This window comes from Gymnoscopelus microlampas (assembly GCF_963454915.1).
Source record: "Gymnoscopelus microlampas genome assembly, chromosome: 5".
Lineage (NCBI taxonomy): Eukaryota > Metazoa > Chordata > Actinopteri > Myctophiformes > Myctophidae > Gymnoscopelus > Gymnoscopelus microlampas.
In genome coordinates, this window is record NC_139942.1 from 24,449,600 (window position 1) to 24,471,717 (window position 22,118).

Sequence of the window (22,118 nt, forward strand, 5' to 3'; positions counted from 1 at the left end):
CACTCTATCATTATTCATGGTGCAGATTATGTATTTATTCCCTCCTGCTTGGGACCACATGCCATAATCATTCATATTCATATAACTCTTAGGGGACGGTAGACTTTTTACATATCTTCAATTTATGAGAGATAGATAGACAGACAGGAGGGCTTACATACAAATACATACATACAGTACATAACATTATATACATATAGATAGTTATAGATATAATATTATATTCATACATTTAGAAAAATCATGTTTGTGTTTAAAAAGGTCACTGGGATTGCTTCTAACAGAACAGCGACTAATACTGCCCCTAAAGTGTGCTGCGCTATGAGCTTGTAGATCTGCTATTTTTTTAAATATCATGAAAATGTTTGCAAATCTTATTTATATATTTGTATATAATCTATATATATTTTTCAAAGCGATCATTTGTAACTCAAATCTTTTCTTCTGGGGGTTCTACAAATGTCTTCTAAATACTAACAGTTTTTTGAAAAAAACATATGTTGCTATAACCAGTGGTTCTCAAACTTCTTCATGTCAAGGACCACCCAAAATGATATGTATTTGGCCGCGGACCCCCATCTCAAAATATTTTGTTCCGGGACCACCCAGAAGCAAAGTTTTGAGTAAAAGATGTTCACTTTGAAAAATATATATATTCAAAGATTTGCACAAATTTTCAAGATTTTTCAAAAATAGCAGAGTGCCGCCCTATGAGCTTGTATATCTGCTATTTTTTAATAGCCAAAGTATAAGTTAACGTGGTTACTCAGATGCGTTCCCGGTTTTAATGGGTTATACTGTATGAGAGAAGCCATGCCTCAAGGCTCATTGATCATAGCTCTGGGCATTTACATGTACAGAGCGAGGGGCCATAGCCTTTCCTCATATTCACCTGGCGGGCATTTCGCTATTAAGTTAATACAGTGAAGCGATAGTTCATGTGGACACGGAAGGCAGGAGGTTTATGCTACGTTCACACTCCCTGGTTAAAATTGCAGTAAATGGTTATATATGCAATATGGTAAATGGTTAATACATGGTATTGGTTATTCCTGAGCTGAAGTGTCTAAATGAAATGAAATAATGCATTTCTTCCCGACCCGCAAATATTACGTGAGAGCAAAATGGCCGCTGTGTTAATACAGTCAATGGCTTGTCTCACACAGTATAAATTAGGCTTGACAATAAAATAAAGATGGTAAGAATGCGGACATTTCTAGTTCAGGTGTGTGGAATGTGTGACTATAGTTCTCAACCTGTGGGTCAGGACCCCCAGGGGGGTCCCCACATGATCATGACAGTGAGGTGACAATTTAAGGACTTTTAAGATCTTTTTAATGAAAAAGACAATTACCGCATCAAAAGTAATCAACAAACTATACTATAAAAAATTGTCAAACATTGGCCAATAAGTTGTCAAATAATATAAGAAAGAGGCAAAAAAAAAATCATATATAATCATAAATATTTATCTGTGGAACTGAGTCAAACTAAATGTATTATGCCTCAACTCCTACAATTCCAACTGCTTATCAGGGAGGGGGGTCTCCAGTTGAAATATGATTAATTTCGGGGGTCATGGCCTGAAAAAGTTGAGAACCACTGATATAGATAGACCAGCGGTGTCCAAAGAGGGCCATATTTTAAACTATGAAAATACGTTCATAGTAACTCCTGTCATACTGTACCTTCGGTCCATAACAAAGGTACTGTACAGTGGCATGAACAACGTACCCCCCCCCCTCAAATCATTACAGCAACTGACTAATGTGTCTGCTTTTCAGGTCATCGACTATGTTTTACAAGTTGTATTTGAAACGGATATAACAGATGATTCTTGTTGCAGTGCCTCTACCTGCCTCTTCCACCTACATGCTCGAATGCATGCACGCACACGCCCAAACGCACACACGCACACACACACACACACACACACACACACACACACACACACACACACACACACACACACACAGAGCGAGAGAGAGAGATATGGATAGTGCGAACGTGAGAGACACACACAAGAGTGCTCATTACACCATCAAACCACAACTTCTATTGAGGCATTTCTACTGTACCAGCGTATTTTCAGTTTTTACCAAAGGGCCAAGTTGTGATTATGTCACAACTCCGCCGATTGCATCCAGATATCGAAGTTTCCCCACTTGATCATCCGACATAATGTATTCAAGTGGCTCTTCCTGGAGGGAAGCTTGTGTAGACTGTATATCCGACAGACACCACATCAAAGCACTGTGTTCGACTATGTATTACAATTTTTCTGACAGACAGACAGACAGACAGACAGACAGACAGACAGACAGAGCGACAGACACGCATTAATCTGTGTAAGTATTATTATCAGGGCATGCGTCCCTTTCCAGTAACGTTACTACTGTCTTTGGACATAAAGCATAGCTCTACCCATTCAGCACAGCCAAAAGTGCAGTACCTACCCCAGATGAGTAGCTAAAAAAGGTCAGTGCACTGTGGCCTGGTGCGGTGCAGTTGGTAGTGGAGAGGGTGATAAAAACTGTACCATGCAGTGATGTGGAGAAGCGTCATTCGAGGAGAGACTACGGAAACTCAGGACAGATGCGAAACAAGGCGGATGGCTGGCAGCCACAAGCACCGATAAGCAGGACATTTTAATACCAGTGGCAATTCTATGTAGGTGTTGCATAATGAAACATGGGGAAGGTCAGTGTTTCAAAAGGCTAATGTTAAGGTAAATAATGTAACAACTTATTTCTTGTCTATAAAATGAATGTATTTGGCAATGGTTTGTCCAAACCGTTTTCACTCGTGCATGTGTCGGGCCCCGCAGTACCTATGAACGGCCAGCATTTCTAATGCGCTTCACTCGCGCCCTCTCGGTTCTGGGGGCTTGTAATTAACTCATAATGCTACTGTGTGTTGTGACCTTTACCCTTCGACTGCCCCCTGCAGGTGACAGGAAGACACCCTACGTGTAACTTCATGCTGGAGCTGGAGAGAGACCAGGCCGAGTGTCTGCAGAAGCTGAGGGACCAGGAGACCTCTGGCGACCCAAAAGGTCAACAGCAACTTCACCTCTTTACACGGTTGACCTCTAAGGTCATAGTCTCAGCTAACATACGCTGACCAGGAGTTAGACAGTTTTGTTACCCAAAGTGAACAACAAATACCACCACACGTCCACTGAGGCACAAAGGTCAGAGGTCAGAGGGGACAACCTAAAAGGTCAACTCCCATTCATCACTAATATCAAAACACACCTTCTCACAGAAAAATGTTAAACAAAGAGGTTGCCATTACAACCACATTATCGTCGCTGTCGGGTAGAACCTTTGAACGTCCAAAACATTACATTTCAGGAAATGTAGAAAAGAACCTGTGTTCCAGTGGATCAAATGTAGTTATTATTGTGTCACCAGCTCTTAATACTTTTCATTGGTTAAATATTTACAACACTTCAATAATAACAGATCTACAAGCTCACAACGTGTCTCAATATGACTCGTTGTGAGTTTGTAGAGTTTTTGCTACTTTTATGTGACACTGTACTATGACGAACGAAGTAGGGCATTCATTTACGAAAAAAAACATAAAACGTTCAATTATGGAGATACAAGGTTTCTGCCTGACAGCAACAATATTCACATAGGCCTACATATTGTACATTGGCACTCATTTCTCAATCTAACATAGACACTGGATCCAAGCACAGAAACCATCTTATGACAGGGTTCACATGGTTCATTAAACATTTGTACCTAACCATTTACAGTACAATGTAAGAATGATCAGGCGTTGATGACTGTGGCAGCTAAAATTGTAATCATCATTTAAATATGACACCTCCACTAAACAATGTACCAGACAAGCATTACAATTAAGTCCCAAGAACAGTATTCTTGGTTTAGAGGCCTCACCGATAGAGTGAGGCGTTGAAGCCCGCGTTGTGGGCTTGTACATTGATGATACTGTCGTGCGTCGAAGCATAAATCAGGCAGCATAGACATAATAGGCATAGAAGGTGAAGCTCAACAGTTGGAATGAGCAGCAGCAGTCAGTACAGTTCTATGTGTATAGATATCTATGCGCTGCAAGCCAGCGCACCCGGAAGCCCCCGAGCGAACTAACATTGCGAGTCAATGGTTAAGATTTTTGCACACACAGCATTAAGTTTAGGCACAGTAGATGTTTTTTTATCTACATTTTATGGTAGATTATATATTTCACTCACTAGTCATTAACTATATAATATTGACCTTGTTGGTTTGATCATTTAAAATATGTATAGAATATATTTTAAAGTCATATTTATTCAAGGAAGATCTAGGTTTATGAGAGGTGGTGCCGCCACTGATATATGCCGTTTTCAATTATAAATGAGAGATATTCCAAAGCAAACAATAGCATTTTCTTTTAATAATAGTTCTGAAATATCAGAAAGCAGTACATACTGTATACTAATACTTTATGCAATTGAGAGCTACATTCACAATATAATTTGTTGGTGGAGTATTGTGAATGAAGAGGACATTAAAATCGAGGGAAAACCTCACCGTCCCATTGCAAGCCTGACACCCCACGTCTTGACAATTCATGTGACAGACTTAAATTAACTACCAATTAGTTATATTTGGAAGCATAAAAACAGACATCAAAGGAATTCTGAATAAGGCATTGTGGAAAGAAATCACTGGTAGCTGAGTACTGCCGGTGGCTTTGTGGTTGAAGCCACTTGTGAAGTGGCAGTGACTCAAATAGTCAGTGGTTGGGATGTCTTAGGGTCTTTGATAAGCCTGCGAGCTTTGCTGACACAACGTCAGTCGAATTATGTCCTGTATGGACAAAAGTTCACGTCCACTGGTGTGTTCTGCTGTCCGCATGATCCTCTGCAATGTGAGGTCAGTACAGTTCCCATACCAGTGATGAGCTCGTTGGGGCCATGCCAAGCTTCTTCAGTTTGCCTGAAGTAAAACTCGTCCAATCTTTGCTGACGAGTAGACAACTGGTGCATCATCAAATCAGTTTCTCCATCTGTATGGCATGGCCTCCAGATAAAGCACAGAGAACGATGGAAATAGAAATAGAAAAATAACCTGGTATTTCGTGTATAGGTTGCAACCCATGACCTTTTGTTATGTTTCCTGGATCCAAAACCCCCCCCCCAAAAAAAACAACACAAACAGTTTTCAACAGTTTTTAGTTTCTAGCTACAGTAGCAATAACATCCAATAGTTATGGTGAAAAAGAAAATGATACTGGGATAATTTGTGCCTCTCTCTTCTCAACCCTTTCCATTACACAAACAACATTTGTTTCCTAAAGACATTTAGTAAAGCTGACACTCAGACAAGTGTCTGACATTAAATAGATATATAATCTGATGTGTTTGCAGTGCGGGTCGGGTATATCTTGTCTTTCTCTAGTTAAAACAAGTATAAGGAGAACGTATGTTTGGAAAGTTACATAATCTCTTGGTGGTGATGAGAGGCCAGCGAAAATACACATTTTTGTCTTGGCTTTGATATGGGAACGGTCACAAATGGCATCTCCACACAGCAGCAAGGACCCTGAGGACAGCAGTTGTTATGTTTACCAGTGTTGATGTCAGTACAGTTGCTGTGACACACTGTGCTTGACAGCCACGGGGAGGGGGGGGGGGGTGTCCTGACTCTGACTGGGGAACTACAGAAGGAGGGGGAGGAGAGGTCGAGGGATGAGGGCTACATTCACAATTTTTTCAATGTTATTTGTGAACTCCAAGTGAGGGGAGATGGGTGGGAGGTTGAAGGGGCAGGGTGGCCTGGAGAGATGGACAGACCCAGTGACGTCCAAGGGCTGTTGTAGCACGTCAGGAGGGCAGTGGTGGAAAGTATCTAACTACATTTACAATTTTTTGGTATTTTTACTTACATGTCCAATTTTCCATACTTTATACTTCTACTCCGCTACATCTCAGAGGCAAATATTGTACATTTATTCAACTCAGTTATTTGAAACTTTTGTTTCAAGTTACTTTGTAGATTTAGATTTAGATAGATCATTACAAAAAGAACAAGAAAATCTGACATTCTGCATAATAAGTACTTCTACTTTTGGTACTTTAAGTATATTTTGATGGGATACTTTTGTACTTTTACTCAAGTAAAATATTTAATACTGTATGCCTTTTACTTGTAACTGAGTATTTTTTTTTATTGTTGCCCTGTATTGCTTCTTCTACTTTTACCACTTGAACCTCAGCATCCATATTCTGAAAAAGATATCCCTCCAAAATATCCATTAAAAAAAAATTGCCTATCTACTAGCTCACAACACATCACCTTGTGACGTGATTTGAGCTTGTAGATCAACTATTTTGGCGAAGAGATTTGGTGTAGACGGGGAAAAATGGTGAAAGTACAGAGCCAATTCAGGTCCAGTTTTCTAATTCTAGGGATATCACTTTCAAACAAGTTCGGGGTCATTTTCACGTCTACTCAGGCTTTCATGAGCATCCCAGACAGTTTGTAAGTTGCTTGATAATTTATAAAATTAATATCAAATATCTAAATACTGAATCAAGCAACTTAAAAAATGTCTGGGGTGCTCAACAAAAGCCTGAGTAGATGACCCCAAACATTTTTGAAAGTATATCCCTTTAAGTGGGTAAAAGATCCCCCACCATATTGCACGATGGTCATCATCCTGACTGTCACTGAGGCTGTGGTGTTTAACTGACTGTGGGCATTCTGGTCAGTTAATGAGGATGAGTGTTCCTCTGTGGTGATGCCACTGGAGGACAATCTGAGTTTTTCTTTTACTTCTGCGCTAATTAAAACTCAATGAATTTTGGTGAACTCTCAACTAATAGCATGGTCTCAGTCCCTTACAGGGAAACACTGTTATGCGTTATATACCCATTATATATAATGGGTTTTTAACTAGTTGTTTTAAAACACTTCATACTGTGAACTAAAGCCTCAACTTTCTGACTTCTTTAAGGATGTTTGTTGGATGTTTTTTTTGTTAGATGTTTTTTCAAAGTGCTGTGCTGTACTGTACCTTGAGTTCAACAGGTTATTTTGGTTGTTGTTCTAAAGGCAAGTTCATAGGAATGTAGGATCATCCCCTAGCCCTGGTTCAGAGCGTTAGTGAGTTCCCTCTGACGCCCTGGAAGACCCAGGGCTCTGCGCTTGTACAAGGAATTCCACTGCCCTGCGAGTGCTCAGTAGAGTGAACAGTAGTGAAAATAAACAAAACCATTTCGCTACTCACCGAAGCAAAGGCTGTTTTGTGTTGTTGAAAGTCTATTCTCGGAGGTGGGAAGCCTCTCAGCACCCCACCTACTCTGTAAAATACACTTTTTGGGAAGAAAATAAAAAATGTCAGCGAGACGGAAATTATTTTTATTTACTCCACAGTGCCCTCTACAGATTTTGGTTAATGGTAAGTTCAAATCCTCCAGATCTGCTAGATCATCCCCCAACTCAGACAGTGTTACACAAGGAATTCGGGACTCTGCGATGTTAGTGTGTCGTCCCAATCATTAATCTTCAGGGCGCTGAGACTGCTCTTGTTTAAGGTCTTCAAGGACATTCCCGTAAACAAAGGCTGTGGCAGAATTTCAGTCTTATATTACTAGATCTCAGTACTGCCTTCTATACGAGTGACCTCAACATTTTACTAGACCAACTGGAAAACTTTGCAGAACTTTCTGGCACAGTAGAAAGTTGTACCTGTACTTAGGACAGGTACTACTTTTTTGTCTATATTAAACATCCTCTAGGCTCCATTCTGTTCAACAGCTACATGCTTCCACTCGCTAAGATTATGGAAAACAACAAAATAGTTTACCATAATTATGCAGACAACACACAACTTTACGTATCGGTTGACTGTAATGGTCCACTTCAAACACTGAGTAAATGCATTGGAAATATCAACAATTGAAAATGCCAGTTCTTTATAACTACTTAAGTTTTGTCTTCTTTCTTTAAAGGGCCTATGCCATCCAAAAGAAAGACGACAAAAAGTAATTGAATTACTGAAGTAATTCAAGGAAGAATGATTAAACGTCAGTTATAGTGTCTGTGTCAACACGATTGGCAGTGATATCCCCCTGACAACCAACCAACTACTAATACGAGACCACAGCATGGACATCCATCCGGCCTATAGACAGACAGACAGACAGACAGGCCTGACCGGGTGTCACACCCCAGGCTGGGTGAGGGTAGTAAGTAACCCTAGTACTTTCAAGTACTATCAGACATATTCACTTAATGATGGCAAAGCACGCAGAAGGGCAAGTTTAACAAGTTTTATTTCCCCCAAAGTGTACAATATACAAGTGGCAAAAACAAAGGAGACCAATTGTCTGCAACATAGAAAATAAAGAAACATTCAAAAACATATCACTTCAAATACTAATAATACTTGAATTGGTTTACATTTGGTTTATTATAATGAAAATAAAATACAATAAATAATCTAATTAATTATATATAATAATAAACAATGAATGCATTTAACCACAAAAATAACACACCTCCTTAGAGACTCCAAGCTGCACACCTCTCCCAGTAGACAACAAACTGCCAGAGAGTGAGCAGCTCACCCCTATATAGTCCCATGGCCCCTCCCGCCAGAACGCACCAAATAATTAGGGGGATTTCTGATACTGTTACCAGTGTGCCTCTTCAACACCTGTTACAAAACCTTGTCCTCGGACAAGATGGTTTGGCCCAAATTGGCATGATCAGTGATTACAGGTGCGTCTCCTGACAACCCTATAAATTGGCCTGAACCCCACCCTGACTCTTTTAGGATCCAGTGAAGAGCTATGGTGAGAGAGAGAATGATTTGTTTGAATAAATAACCTTAGACTCTGCTTTTGGTGGGGTCTGTTTGTCCATACAACCTACCAATTGTGCACCATTGGTAGGCCATGTGTAAAAGCAGTGACAGTGTGTGGTCACACTGTCACACCGGGTTAGCATAGGGTATAAATATATGTACAGACATTCAACAGGATTAAGCATGAACAGTCAAACTGAATTGAATGGACTGTGCACTATACAATCTATGGGTGAAAGACATTACTGTACATACAGCTAGTCTGGGCAGGCCTAAGCAGGCCTCTGATTATTGTGTACATGCAAGTAGTCCACGAGCAGAAGTGCCTGAGTGAGTGAACGAACAGTCAGTAAGCATTAATCCAAGGATGGGGAAGAATGTGCATGTGCCTTGTTATATAGCTTAATGTCCACCGGCAGGAAGGACGAGGCTAAAGACAATCTCCCTTATGCGGGGTGAGTGACAACGCGTCGCATCGTGTCATGAGCTTGTAGATCCGGTATTTTTGCTACTTTTTCTCTTCTGCAATCATGTTCTCTGAAAGGCATAGGGAAATTGTTCTCTATCGTTTTATTTTGTACTGCTAAATTATGTCCTTGAAGTTGAAAATAAAACCTAATTACCACAGAAAAGGGAACAAGAAAAGGAAAAGAAAAGAGAAAAAAACACTTGTTCAGACGGAAGGGCAATGTCATTTTCTATCAGCCAAATGATCAGGACACAAAACACTGCAGAAGGATGGATACCCTGTAGCTCAATGGATGGGACTCCTTAAAACGATTTTTTGCATTTGTATTTGTGAGTGCTAGACTGTATTCAAAGGCAAACCTCAACAGTATTCAACTCATGGCTCCTCAACGTGTGACAAAATACAGATTGCATCAGGGATTGAATAGCAGCCAACCAGATTCAGTGATTACATTTTAAATAGTCTTGACCTTAAAGACTGAAATAATTTGCTGGCAAATCTCAAACTGGAACCCTTATAAAAGGGGGTAATGGATATGCTGTCTGTCTAGACAGACCGCAGAGACCGTATCTTATTCATCAGTCAGAGTTCATAGGTTGCGTACCTGGAATTCTGACCGACTCTGCCTTGTCTGCTTGATCTTTGAAAGACCCCTCATGTTTAGTCTCAAAGTGACGCTTGACACTGGACGTTTAGCAGACAACATTTTCAAGACATGAACATGAACAAAACCATATTTATACGTGAGGGCTGGAATGCCCAAACCTCTATTTTATTTCGATTTTATTCACCACTGTAAAGAAGAATTCTGCTGCAAAATTCCCATCACAGCCTTAATCATAGGGTGTTTCAGAGACGCACAGAAGACTGCTCAGTTTTATGGCTGCTAATGGAACATGCTGTACAGCAAATATAAAGAGGTATAGCATGCACGTGCACACATAGACATGAAAGGGTGCTTGAGCCCCTGCCCTTTTACCCGTCGGTAAAAAAGTGCCCTCTCCAGACTGAAAAAAAAAAAAGACATTTCAACTGCCCTTAACAACCTAACGGTAAGGCTGACGGAAATGGCAGTGGATGTGTTGGATGGAGCTCAAAGTGAACTTTCCTCCCTAGTTTGTCGCCATACGACCTTCCTAGCCTGTGTTATTAAAGAAAAACGGGGGCGGTTGAGTTTTGGCCAACTCAATCGAAAATCGGCGATCGAAAACCAGCGAAAGTGGACGTTTTCAAGATGTTTTGGCCATTATCTCTGGAACGGAAGGTCCAATCTGCTCAGTTCAAAGCTTGTTGGGTGTGTGACTTTGAGGACATTAAGCCACAATGATACCTTTTCATTTTTTTGTGTTTTCGGTCCTAAAAGTATGGTAATTGTTCTTAGAAAAATTAATCCAATAGGTGCCCTTTTAAAATTCTAGCCCCTGCCTCTCCAAATCTCAGCTCTGCACGTCCCTGAGGTACATTATATAGCAATCAATGGACGTCAAAGTCAGTACTGTTCAAAGCTTTGTTCTCTAACCAATACACTGTCTTCGTTTTTTTTCTTTTCCAGGTTGCAAAGGATCATGGGATAACATTGCTTGTTGGGAGCAGGCTGAGGTCGGCGAGACAGTCACTATCCCCTGCCCCAGAGTGCTCAAGACCTTATTTGGCAGAAACGGTAAGGAATTTACAAATGAATGGAAAGGGACCAAAGCATGTATACTGTATTGTACAGTACCCTACAGATTGCTTAATCAAATAACTCAATCTCACGAGTAGCTTTAATGTAAAGTATGTACTTAACTTAGCTTCTAATGTTGTCTGGACTGATTTAGTTGTTCTGTTATTGAAACTAGATCATACCCGTGGGGGATATGCGCACATGATCTGGCAACCCGGGAGCCAGCGAACACAACAGCGATAATAAACAGCTGAGATTTTGTGTAATCGGAAAACGGGCTTCGCTGTTAGGTGCATATGGTAATTAAGGGTCAATGGCTGTGTGCAAATTCAGATCAATTGCTCCAGCCACTGAGGAGAACCGGGCAGAACAATTTTGGCCACCACTACACCACGCACCCACGCACTACAGAGGTTTGTCAAATTATAGGAGGATTCCCTTTGAGCAGTACTAACGCTAGGTCCTTATTATAAACTTACTGTGTAGAGTTTCTCAACTTTCTCTATATGGCGTATCATAGTCTGCTGGGTAAAGCAGAGATCCTGGCTAATGAGCTAGCTTGCTTAATAACTGTTAAATGCTTAAATGTTAAGTGCTAAAAGGCCACAGGAAATACCTGCCAAAAAAAAAACGCTGACACTGAGATAAGTATGAATAAAACCCATACTGGCGTGTATACAGCTTATAACAGTCTCTACAAATAGTCTGGAAGTGGTGACATTTTATTTATCTTCTCATCATGAGAGGATCAGCAGAATGAAAACGCATACAATACAGACACCATTTAAATGGTATTTTAGGTGAGGATTTCCCCCACTGAAATAGCATAAATATATATATACCTTTAGTATTATAGATGTTGGCAGAGACAATGTTTTCGCCCCTTTCTGTCCGTCTGTCCGTCCGTCCCTCCATCCGTTGTCCGTCCGTCCGTCTGTGTGCTGTGAACAGCCACTGTAATCTCAGACGATCGCCGTGAAACTTTGCATGCACACTCTCCGGGGGCCAGAGCAGAACCTCTGCTCCAAATTCTTCACATCTGCCTGTTATAACACCACCATGAGGCTGATTTTTGTAAAAAAAAACTAAGTTAGCAGGAGTGGCCCGTTTTGCACAAAATGCCACAAATCATTAACGCCCGATTGCTGTGAAACTTATTCACACACACTCACAGTAGGCCAAAGAAGGAAAGACATTTTTCACATCCTCATGGTGGTGCTCCAAAAGCCCACTTCGCATTTTGCAATAAAATATATTTCCCCCCGTATCGCTTGGATCCTCACTCTCTATATAGGCCTCGGCCATTTGTGCCAGATTACATTTTCCACCATTTTGTGTTTTCTTCAAAACACACAACTCACACAAATCGATACACATGATCTCTGGGGTCATGTCATCAAGATGTTTGATCCCATTCCAAGTGCCTATGATTGCCTTCCAAAGTTTGCAGGCCCTGCATGGTAGCAACCCATTTCACATGACAGCTGCTGAGTATAAGAACGTGCTCTTGCCCTTACAGCTGTTAAATCGGCATGGTACAGTAAGTCTGTAGAGCTCCCTCTGGTAGAATACGTCAGGATGTCCCTGACGAAATAGTTGACTATATACTTGGGTACCTCACTGTGAACCATACACATTTTCATGTGAGATACTCTCTCCTCGACTCGAAGCTACTTTAGGCTAAGAAAATGGGCAGGGAGAAGATGTCTAGGATGTAGTTTAAGGATTAATGTAATCATTTTGTTTTGAGAGGTCTGTAGCTTTGTTTTGATGATATTAGGGGTGCTAGAAAACCAGGAAGTGCAGGCATAGTCAAAATGACGTTGTACAAGTGCTGATGCTAGTATTTTCAGGGCTCTTTGATTTACCTGAGTAGAGACTCTAAGAATGTTTCCTTCTTGATTTACTTTTGCTATGACTTTCAATGCCATGTTCTCTACCGATAATTTGTTGTCTAATATGCAACCTAAATGACTGCCTCCCTGGCTGTGACTTCATAGTTGCCTACTACCACTTACTCCAGGAGAGTTCTTTAGGTGATTAGACCCAAAGAGTATTGACTTGGTTTTACCACGGTTAAGTGACAACTTATTATTATTATTATTATTACCCTTATTATTATTATTATTATTATTATTATTATTATTATTATTATTACAATCATTATTAACCATGTGCTGATTTTTAAGAGTTCTGTACTTAGTGTTTTTTCTACCTCTGATTTGTCCTCATGGGAGACTAGGGCTGAGTCATCCGCGAAAAGGAACAAATCGCAGTCACAGTCTGATTTCATATCGTTGATATATAATAAAGAAAAGTGGACCTATTATACTCCCCTGTGGGACCCCGCATGAGAGTGCTAGAGGTCAGGACAAGACATGTAAGAGATGTAGATGTACAATGGCTCTGCACACACATCATGCGAAGTTCGGCATAAACGTTATGCGAAGCCCTGCCTATCAGGGAATCAGTCAAGCTGAGAGTCTGATCACTGATCAAGGTGGGAACGCACGCACACACGTCATGCCAAGTCTGGCATAAACGTCATGTGAAGCCCTGGCAATCAATCAGTCAAGCTGAGGGTCTGATTGGCCTATCAGGGAATCAGTCAAGCTGAGAGTCTGATGATCACTGATCAAGGTGGGGAAAGAAGCCTAGGTTTTAGCTAGAGCACTGATCAATAGTCTGTGGCAAGTTTGGAGGCAAGTGGAGTGATCATGTGCTGACCAACCCTGGACATGCATTTCAATAATAGTAGTAGGATGTGCTATCATACCTTTGATCAGACTGTTATTTCAAGAACTGTAGAGATTGGACCCTTATTTTCCATCTAACAGAGGGTCCCACTGTAACAGAAGAGTACTTTGGGCCAAGCGCCTGGCTTTGTTGGCTTTGTTGGGGGTCAGAAGGGTGTCATTTTTGTAGGGATCTCTATTAAATTAAATGAATGTCTCATCACGTCTGGTGCTCACCCTTTTGATTTTATTTTAATATTTAAGTACGTTTTGCCATTACAGTTAGAACCAACTAGCAATTCCAGCGCAGTCCCTCCGGGTTATGGAATGTAAACAACTGACAGGTCTGTGTCTCTTGGGTATAGAATTGAAAATGGAAATGCGTGCACAAAACTTCTGACAGGATTTCCTGATAAGATAGAGGTGTCTTTTCTTGTTGTATTTTATACACTACATTGATTAAGTATGATGCCATTTAGGACCTCAGTGCACTCACTTTGGAAACGTGCCACTGCATGTTATGGGAACATAACAGTAATTTGACAGAGAAAATAATGTCTGTGTTACGTAGTTTATGACTACGTAAGCCCTGGATATGTACAGTATTGACACAAGCGGCTTGATAATCAGTATAGTATTGTGAAAAATAATACAGTGATACTCAGTTGTGTTCATTTATTTCGCACAATCCTTCCCCACATTAACAAACTGGCAGCTCGTGGGCATGTTGACGGTCTGTCTCCTTTGGCCAAATGGGAATAATGACATTTATCACTGTTTACTGTGTGTGTGTGTGTGTGTGTGTGTGTGTGTGTGTGTGTGTGTGTGTGTGTGTGTGTGTGTGTGTGTGTGTGTGTGTGTGTGTGTGTGTGTGTGTGTGTGTGTTGCATACTACTAGGATGATCATTTATATCATATTTATATTGTACGTGCTGACAGCAGACCAAGGACCTCAATTCTTCCAACTAGCCAATTAGTTTGAAGTCCTGTCCCTCAGGCTCATGAGATGTAGCAGAATTTGCCAATTGCGGACATAGAATTTTGCCTTTGAAAACTGACTAGATTCACATTAACATACAGTATATGTTTATAAATGTGACAATATAAACCAAATCCTTAAATTACGAGAGTAAGTTTCGCTCTACTCAGCACACCTTTATACATATGTCATCAAGTGCTTCACATGAATAATGATGATGTAACTAAAAGACAACAACAAAGTTAGCTGAATCCAAAACAAACTCACTTTCGAGCTTTGAAAAGCTTCAACAAAAATGACTTTCCACCCCACTTCCTAGACTTTTTATATTTACAAGTTTTCCACACAGCAAACAGAAGTTTCACACAACAGGACGTGATGCTCACACACAGAGCTGTAGCTGCTCATGTTGGTAACCAGGAAGGACAGCTAGAGTTTGACTGCTGTCAGCTGTCCCTGTAACCTGGGAGCTGTCATCCCCAGGCCAATCAGCCACAAGGGGGTGGTGCGGATGGCCCAGCACATCACCGGAGGTGAGCTTCGATCCCTCCAGGACATACGCCAAGTGGTGCATAGCCATGGCGAAGAGGATCACCCCACCCCAGCCACAATCTGCTACCATAGGGCGAGTTTCCACAGCCACAGTGGTGGAAGAAGCGAGAATACTTTGTTACAAGCAAAAGTCCTGCACTCAAAATCCAAATGTTATTGGACTAATAATCAACTTAATTTAAGCCCTATTTTATACTTCAGCTATCCAAAAATGTCAGATCTACTGAGCTTGTAGATCTGATATTCTCGAAACAATGTACAAGATTTTCGAATAATAACTTTAATTTGACTAGATATTAATAATCTAAATATTCACAGTAGAGAGAGCACTCTGGCTAAAATAGAAATAAGATGTACCTTGATTGATTGATTGAATATTTTGTCAGACAGAAATGTAAAACAGCACGAGTACAGTCAAACACTTTGTCTAAAAGGATAACACCAAAAAAAGGTGTTTCCATTGGGGTCCTAGGTCTACCTCAGTCTCTTGTGCAAGCACTTATCAGCAAATATCAAGTATGCATTAAATGTGGGGATGGACTATATTCATAGTCATTATTCACAGTATTCACAGTCATTCAAAGCACATTTACCAGCTGAAGCAAACCATTATGAATAAATATGCAGATTTCTTTTGTTTTAAGGACATTGCTGAAGATGGAATATAATGTGCTGGTCCAGTGAAGCACTGTAGTATGGAAAGCCAGACTTATAATCCAGACACGTATTCCTATTATGATACATGTATTGTTTTATCAGTCCCCTCTCCTCTAATGGCTGTGACACTTTGACCTCCCTTTGAAGTCCCACTACTTTAGGTTGCTCTGAACCAACGTTATACCGTTAAAATAAGGCTGCATACTTTTGCTTTTTGTTGGCTAGCTCATCAGCTAATGTTTCCATTTTACAATCTGTGAAGTTATACTGTACTGTATTTTACCTACATTAACATTAAGTTGTGGAAATGTACAAGGCAACACGTTAATTGTGGTAGTGCTTCTAACCATTTAGGGGTCAAAAAATAATTTGAAGTGGATACGTGCGTGATCAAGCGCGCACAATTCCACACTGATTTCTTCAGCTATACATGTCTTACTTTTGAGTTGACAAAAAAAAAAACATCCATACAGAGAAACGTGGAACAGTGTGTACGCATCAGGCCCTGATTAACTCACTGGCTCACGGGGCTGCAGCCCAGTGGCCCGAGGCTCCAGGGGGTCCAACAGCCCGCAACCACCCATCAAACACAGTACCTTTTTTTGTGCACTGCAAACTGCGACAGTCTTTTTCCCCCCGTGCCTGTTTGTGTGTATGTCTCCGCCACATATGGCGGAGACGCTGTTACTTATACCCATAGAGTACTAAGTGCCATGCTTATTGTATCATGAAGACATGTGCCATGATTTTGTGAATGTAACCTTCTGCACCTTTAATATCTGTGTCCTTGTATGCTCTCCTTTGTGTGGACATAAATACATGGTTAAAATGTGTGTGAATACTTGGCATATCCAACATACTGTAGACCAGCTAACTGTGATTACGAGACGTTTCCCCTGAGGTGCGACTGAGGAGCACTTCTTGGAATTTCTTCCAATTATTTAGAAACGCTATGACTGCCGGTACAAAAGAATTTCTGAATTGTTTATTCTCCCACCTCGGAGCCAGAAACCGGCTGCCAGGGGGTGGAAGGAGCTGCTGGATAAAGGAATGTAAACACACATATGTGAATTAAAGCCTCTTATTGCAGAATGGCTCCTGTGTGCAGCCCATACATAAAATCGAGTTGGAGTGAACACAGTTGACTGCTGCCAGGAGACTGAAGAGGCAGGGCCGGATCCGCAATCTGTTTTGTGTAGCTCATTTGTACGCCACGTCACCGTGTGGGTCAATTAACCTTGTTGGAGTGGGAGCACGGATTCAAGTTTGCAGTGGTGGAAAGTAAATACGTACATGTACTCAAGTACTGTACTTAAGTACAATTTTGAGGTAGTTTTGCTTTACAATTGACAGTACTTTTACTTCTACTCCACTACATCTCAGAGGCAAATATTGTACTTTTACTCCACTACAATTATTTGAAAACTTTAGTTACAAGTTACTTTGTAGATTTTGATTATTATTACAAAACATACATTAACTAGGGGTGGGACGATATTCTTTTCTTTAGATCCCCATCATGGTGGAAGAATCTTCAAGGAACTACCTTTATTTTATAGAGACACTCAAGACACTCAGACACTCTCACTCTCTGATTTGCTCACATGTAAACAGCCAAAGCAGTATGTCTTTTCGATGAATTGAGTACAAAGGACCCCAATGGAAACGTTCTGGGGTTTAAAATCCTCTTAGCAGACCTTGTATTTCCTGTGCTTTTTTTTTTGCAAACTGCTAATAAAGTATTCTATCGATCAATCAATCAATCACTATCATCCAGAAACATCCAGTCACTGCATGACGATACCCAAAACCTGTCCGGATACTAAATTTCACTAAATCTCTAATATTATTATTATATAAATTGTACCGGCAACATTTGCTGTTGAGTTTTATTTGATTGTGAAATAGACCGTCCTATACAGACCTTTGTCTGGGTAAAATAAAGGCGCTGTCTATGGTGCTGAAACACTGTTACAGGTTTCCTCCCCCCAGGATAGGGCCTACAAAGTTTAAATCAAGCCCTGCCTGCCCTCACAGTGTGGATGCCACAATCAAATAATCCCGCCATATAAATCCAGGATTACATTAGGTGCTCAGATGGGTCAGACAGGTCAGCTTCCAATTGAGCACAATTCAGTAGGCATTAAAACGTTATCAACTTAAACACAATAAAGACAGACACCATGACATAACACAGACAGATAGACGTGCTACAAATTTGGTGTGTGTGTGTGTGTGTGTGTGTGTGTGTGTGTGTGTGTGTGTGTGTGTGTGTGTGTGTGTGTGTGTGTGTGTGTGTGTGTGTGTGTGTGTGTGTGTGTGTGTGTGTGTGTGTGTGTGTGGTGATGGGTGAATTTAAAAAGTTTCACATAATGTGGCTGCCCCCCCCCCTGTGAACCCCCCTGAGTTCACACCCCCACAGTGCAGTCTCACTGACTGTCCTCTCTCTCTCTCTCTCTCTCTCTCTCTCTCTCTCTCTCTGAATGTCAATTAGGAAGTGTTCAATTTCCAGCTCATGAACTCAAGTTCTTCAAAGGAAAAACATGACTTGTTTGAAATAAAAGCCTAGCCTCCTACAGTAGCTTAAAGAAGATCATCTACTTCAGAATCAGAATCAGCTTTATTGTCACATCGCAGGTTTACGGAAGTAAAGAAGTGGGTGAATTTTGTTTTCGTGCATAGTTCCCATCGTATCGTTATTTCCATAGAAGAAAGAAAGGGAAGAAGAAGAGGTGCAAGGGGGGAAAGATCAAACAAGAAAAAGATAAAACAAACTAGAAAAAGTGCTCCTCGGAGCACAAGTCTCCGCCAGGTCAGGTAGATTATTGTGACCTACTGGTGGCGCTATAACAGGCCAATGTGAAAAGGGTTGCATTCCATCCTCGGCCTAGTGGGAATGTGCATGCAAAATTTCACGGAAATCGCACACTGCGTTCATGATTTGAGGAATTTTGTGCAAAAGGGACCTATCCTGCAAACTTTGGAAGCCAATGTTAGCCAAGTAGGATGGAATATGAAATATCGGACACATCCATCTTGATCACATGACTAAAGAGATACTGTGGACCGATTTGCGTGATTTTTGGGCAGAATGTGAAGGAGTAAGAGCAAAACATGTGTTTTACAAAACTCAGCCTCCTGGTGGCGCTCTAAAAGGCTTATGTGAAAAATGCAGGGCAAATGTTTTTCCTTGGCCTCTAGGGAGTGTGCGTGCAAAGTTTCACGCAGATCGGTGCAGTTACAGTATAGCTAAAAACGTGAATCGCCTGTTATAGCGCCACCATGAGGCTGATGTCAACGTTTCAAGTGCATTTCTTCCTGGGCCAAGTGGGAATCTCTGTGGAAAATTTCACGGAAATCGCATGCTGCGTTCATGATTTGAGGCATTTTGTTCAAAATGAACCGATCCTGCAAACTTTGGAAGCCAATTTTAGCCAATCAGGATGGAATATGGAAAATCAGACAGATCCACGTTGATCACATGGCTATAGAGATACTGTGTACCGATTTGCGTGTTTTTTGGACAAAGTCTGTAGGAGTAATAGCAAAAAATGTGTTTTGCAAAAGTCGGCCTCATGGTGGCGCTATGACGGGCTGATCTGAAAAATGTGGGGCAGAGGTTCTGCTGTGGTATCCAGGGAGTGTGTGTGCGCAGTTTCACAGCGACAGGGCCAACGGTGGCGGAGATTAGCTTGTCGCAGACAGAAGGACGGACACACACACACACGGACACACAGACGGACGGACAGACGGACGGAGGGTAAAACATACTCTCTCGCCATGCCTTTCGGCCTGGCGGAGACAATAACAAATTCTATACATATTTACATGGTACCTGAGATAAGATATAAAGGTGCGTGAGCATAGCAGCAGATGTATACCGTGCATGATACACCACAACATATCTTCAACGTATCTTCAAGATACACCACAACATTGGGATCCCCCTGTATTTGTCAAAATACTTCCAAAATGTTAATGATGTCCACGATCATAACACCAGAGGCAGCTCCACGAATCATGTTCAACACAGATTTGGCTCAACAAAGGGAATGACTCGTTCTCATGCTATTCATCAAAAATGTGGAATGTCCTACCAAAAGGAGTAAAGGAGTGTAAAACCCTACTCACTTTCAAAACTGCCCTAAAGATACACCTTCAGGAGGCTGCAATTCGAAAATGGCCCCTGTCCAAGTCTTAACCTACCCCCCTACCCCCCCCCCCCTTATCTTTTTCTTCTCTTGTACATATTTTTCACTCTTCATACCAGTAACCTGTAAGCTGATTGTATGACATTCTGTATAGTAGTGTGTATATCTGTCTGTCTCTTATATGTCATCATGATTTGTGTGCTTGTGGATCTCATCTTAAACAAGCTCAGTGCTTAATGAGTCTTCCAGTTTAGTAGACCTTGTATTGTTAATTTGTACTTCCATGTACTGTTGTTCTCATGTCTTACTAAATAAAGTACATCAATCAATCAATCAATATAACTTTACTTATGGACGTTAGTTAAAGGAGTAGTTCACCAAAAAAATTACTTATTTTCTATCAATTACACACCCACAAAGTCTTGAATTCATGGCTTTATTTTTGTCGCATTCCTAAGCCAATAATTTGATGACACACAAAGTAGACACAAAGATCTACTTTGTGTCTCCTACCGGATACATTAGCATCTTTCCGCCGGTAATCAAATTATTGGCTTAGGAATGCGACAAAAACAAAAACAAATCCATGAATTCAAGTCTTCATGGGTTGTGTACTTCATAGAAAATACGTTTTTTTTTGGGTGAACTACTCCTTTAAGGTGCTTTAAAAAAAACGCAAAAAGACAAGTCAGTGCATTGTGTATGGGATTAAGGTGCAAAATGTAAGTGCATGTCGATCGCATAATCCACACAAGACTGACACTGGTATAATCCGCAAGTAGGTCCATGAGGAAGAGCAAAGAAAAAAGTCAAGTCACTTGTCGGTATAATCCACAGTTAGGACCAAGGAAGAGCTAAATCCAAGTCACTTGTCCCTGGTATAATCCACAGGTAGGTCTGAGACCAGTCTGACAGCGCTGCCTGTCATCAGGCTTATGCCTTGTTCAGCAGTCTGACGGCAGCCGGGTGAAAACTGTTCAAGAACCTGGTGGTGCTGCTCTTGATACTGCGGTAGGCCCCCTTGCCCGGTCGTTGTAGGTGGCTGAACAGTTTGTGACTTGGGTGGTGCCTGCATTCCTTGATGATGGTGATGCTTGAGGTTTTAAATGGAGGCCGTCATCAAGCCAAATACTGATATATTTATAACAGGAGACTAACTCCTAACTTCACTGAGCAGTAATAATATCCTAAAGTGTTCAACTTCTCAGGCTTCCTCCTAACATTTGAGAATGGCATTGCCAGAGTTTTAGCATTTAAAATCAGCTTAGTTGGGAAAGCTCATTCTGAATCATAAAAAGGCAGCATGCAATTTGGCAAGAGCCTTTGTAATGGAGGCAAATGATCACCGTATCATTTGCATTAAAATGAAAGGTTCATCCACATTTTGACTATTGATATGAATTAGATATATAAAAAAATATCAGTGCACCTAGACAGAACCCTGAGGTACACCATTACACATGTTTAGCCAGGTAGAAGTGACCATATCAAACTGGATATCTGAGAGGTTGTTCACAAACTACCCTTCTGCCTGGTCATATAGACCAATATACTCATTTCAGAATAAGATGGTCAATAGTATGGAGAGCTTTGGACAGTCAATACATAGAGATGCGCAAGTGTGATTCTTATTCAAAATGCCAATATTGTCATTCACCACCTTTATCGTCACTAAAGGTACTGTGGGAGCATGTATCTGAAAACATATGACCTTTGAATTGTGAGAATTATTTATTTGCAATGTTGCTCTGCTGTAATCAAGAGATCATTTAGAGCAGCTGCTTTGATTAGGTGATTAGGTGTGATTATAGTCCTGTATATAAGGAGTCAGGGACACACAGTTATCAGTACAAGTGGGTACAAGTGGGAAAGACAGCTTTGGATAGACCAGAAAAAAATCTCTTACCGTTTTTGTATGATTCATTTTTACCTTAGGGGAAAAAAATGTTTTAATAAATGAACAAAATTAACTTTGGAAGTGGAGTCTATTCTTTTGTAAACGCGTAAGATCATTTTGGGGATTTTGGCACCTACAATTACCATGTTGCTTTCAGAAGCATTTCAGAATCGAATTCTTAGG

General features: G+C 40.8%; 1 protein-coding gene across 1 annotated transcript in view; it reads left to right on the plus strand.

The window, feature by feature from the left end:
• Nucleotides 1–22,118, plus strand: part of LOC311045782 (vasoactive intestinal polypeptide receptor 2-like) — a 76,433-nt gene that overhangs the window by 16,678 nt on the left and 37,637 nt on the right. The window contains exons 2-3 of the mRNA XM_084057837.1: nucleotides 2,950–3,055; nucleotides 10,854–10,961. Of these exons, the coding sequence (XP_083913963.1) occupies nucleotides 2,950–3,055; nucleotides 10,854–10,961 (214 nt within the window). The remainder of the gene's footprint in view (nucleotides 1–2,949; nucleotides 3,056–10,853; nucleotides 10,962–22,118) is intronic.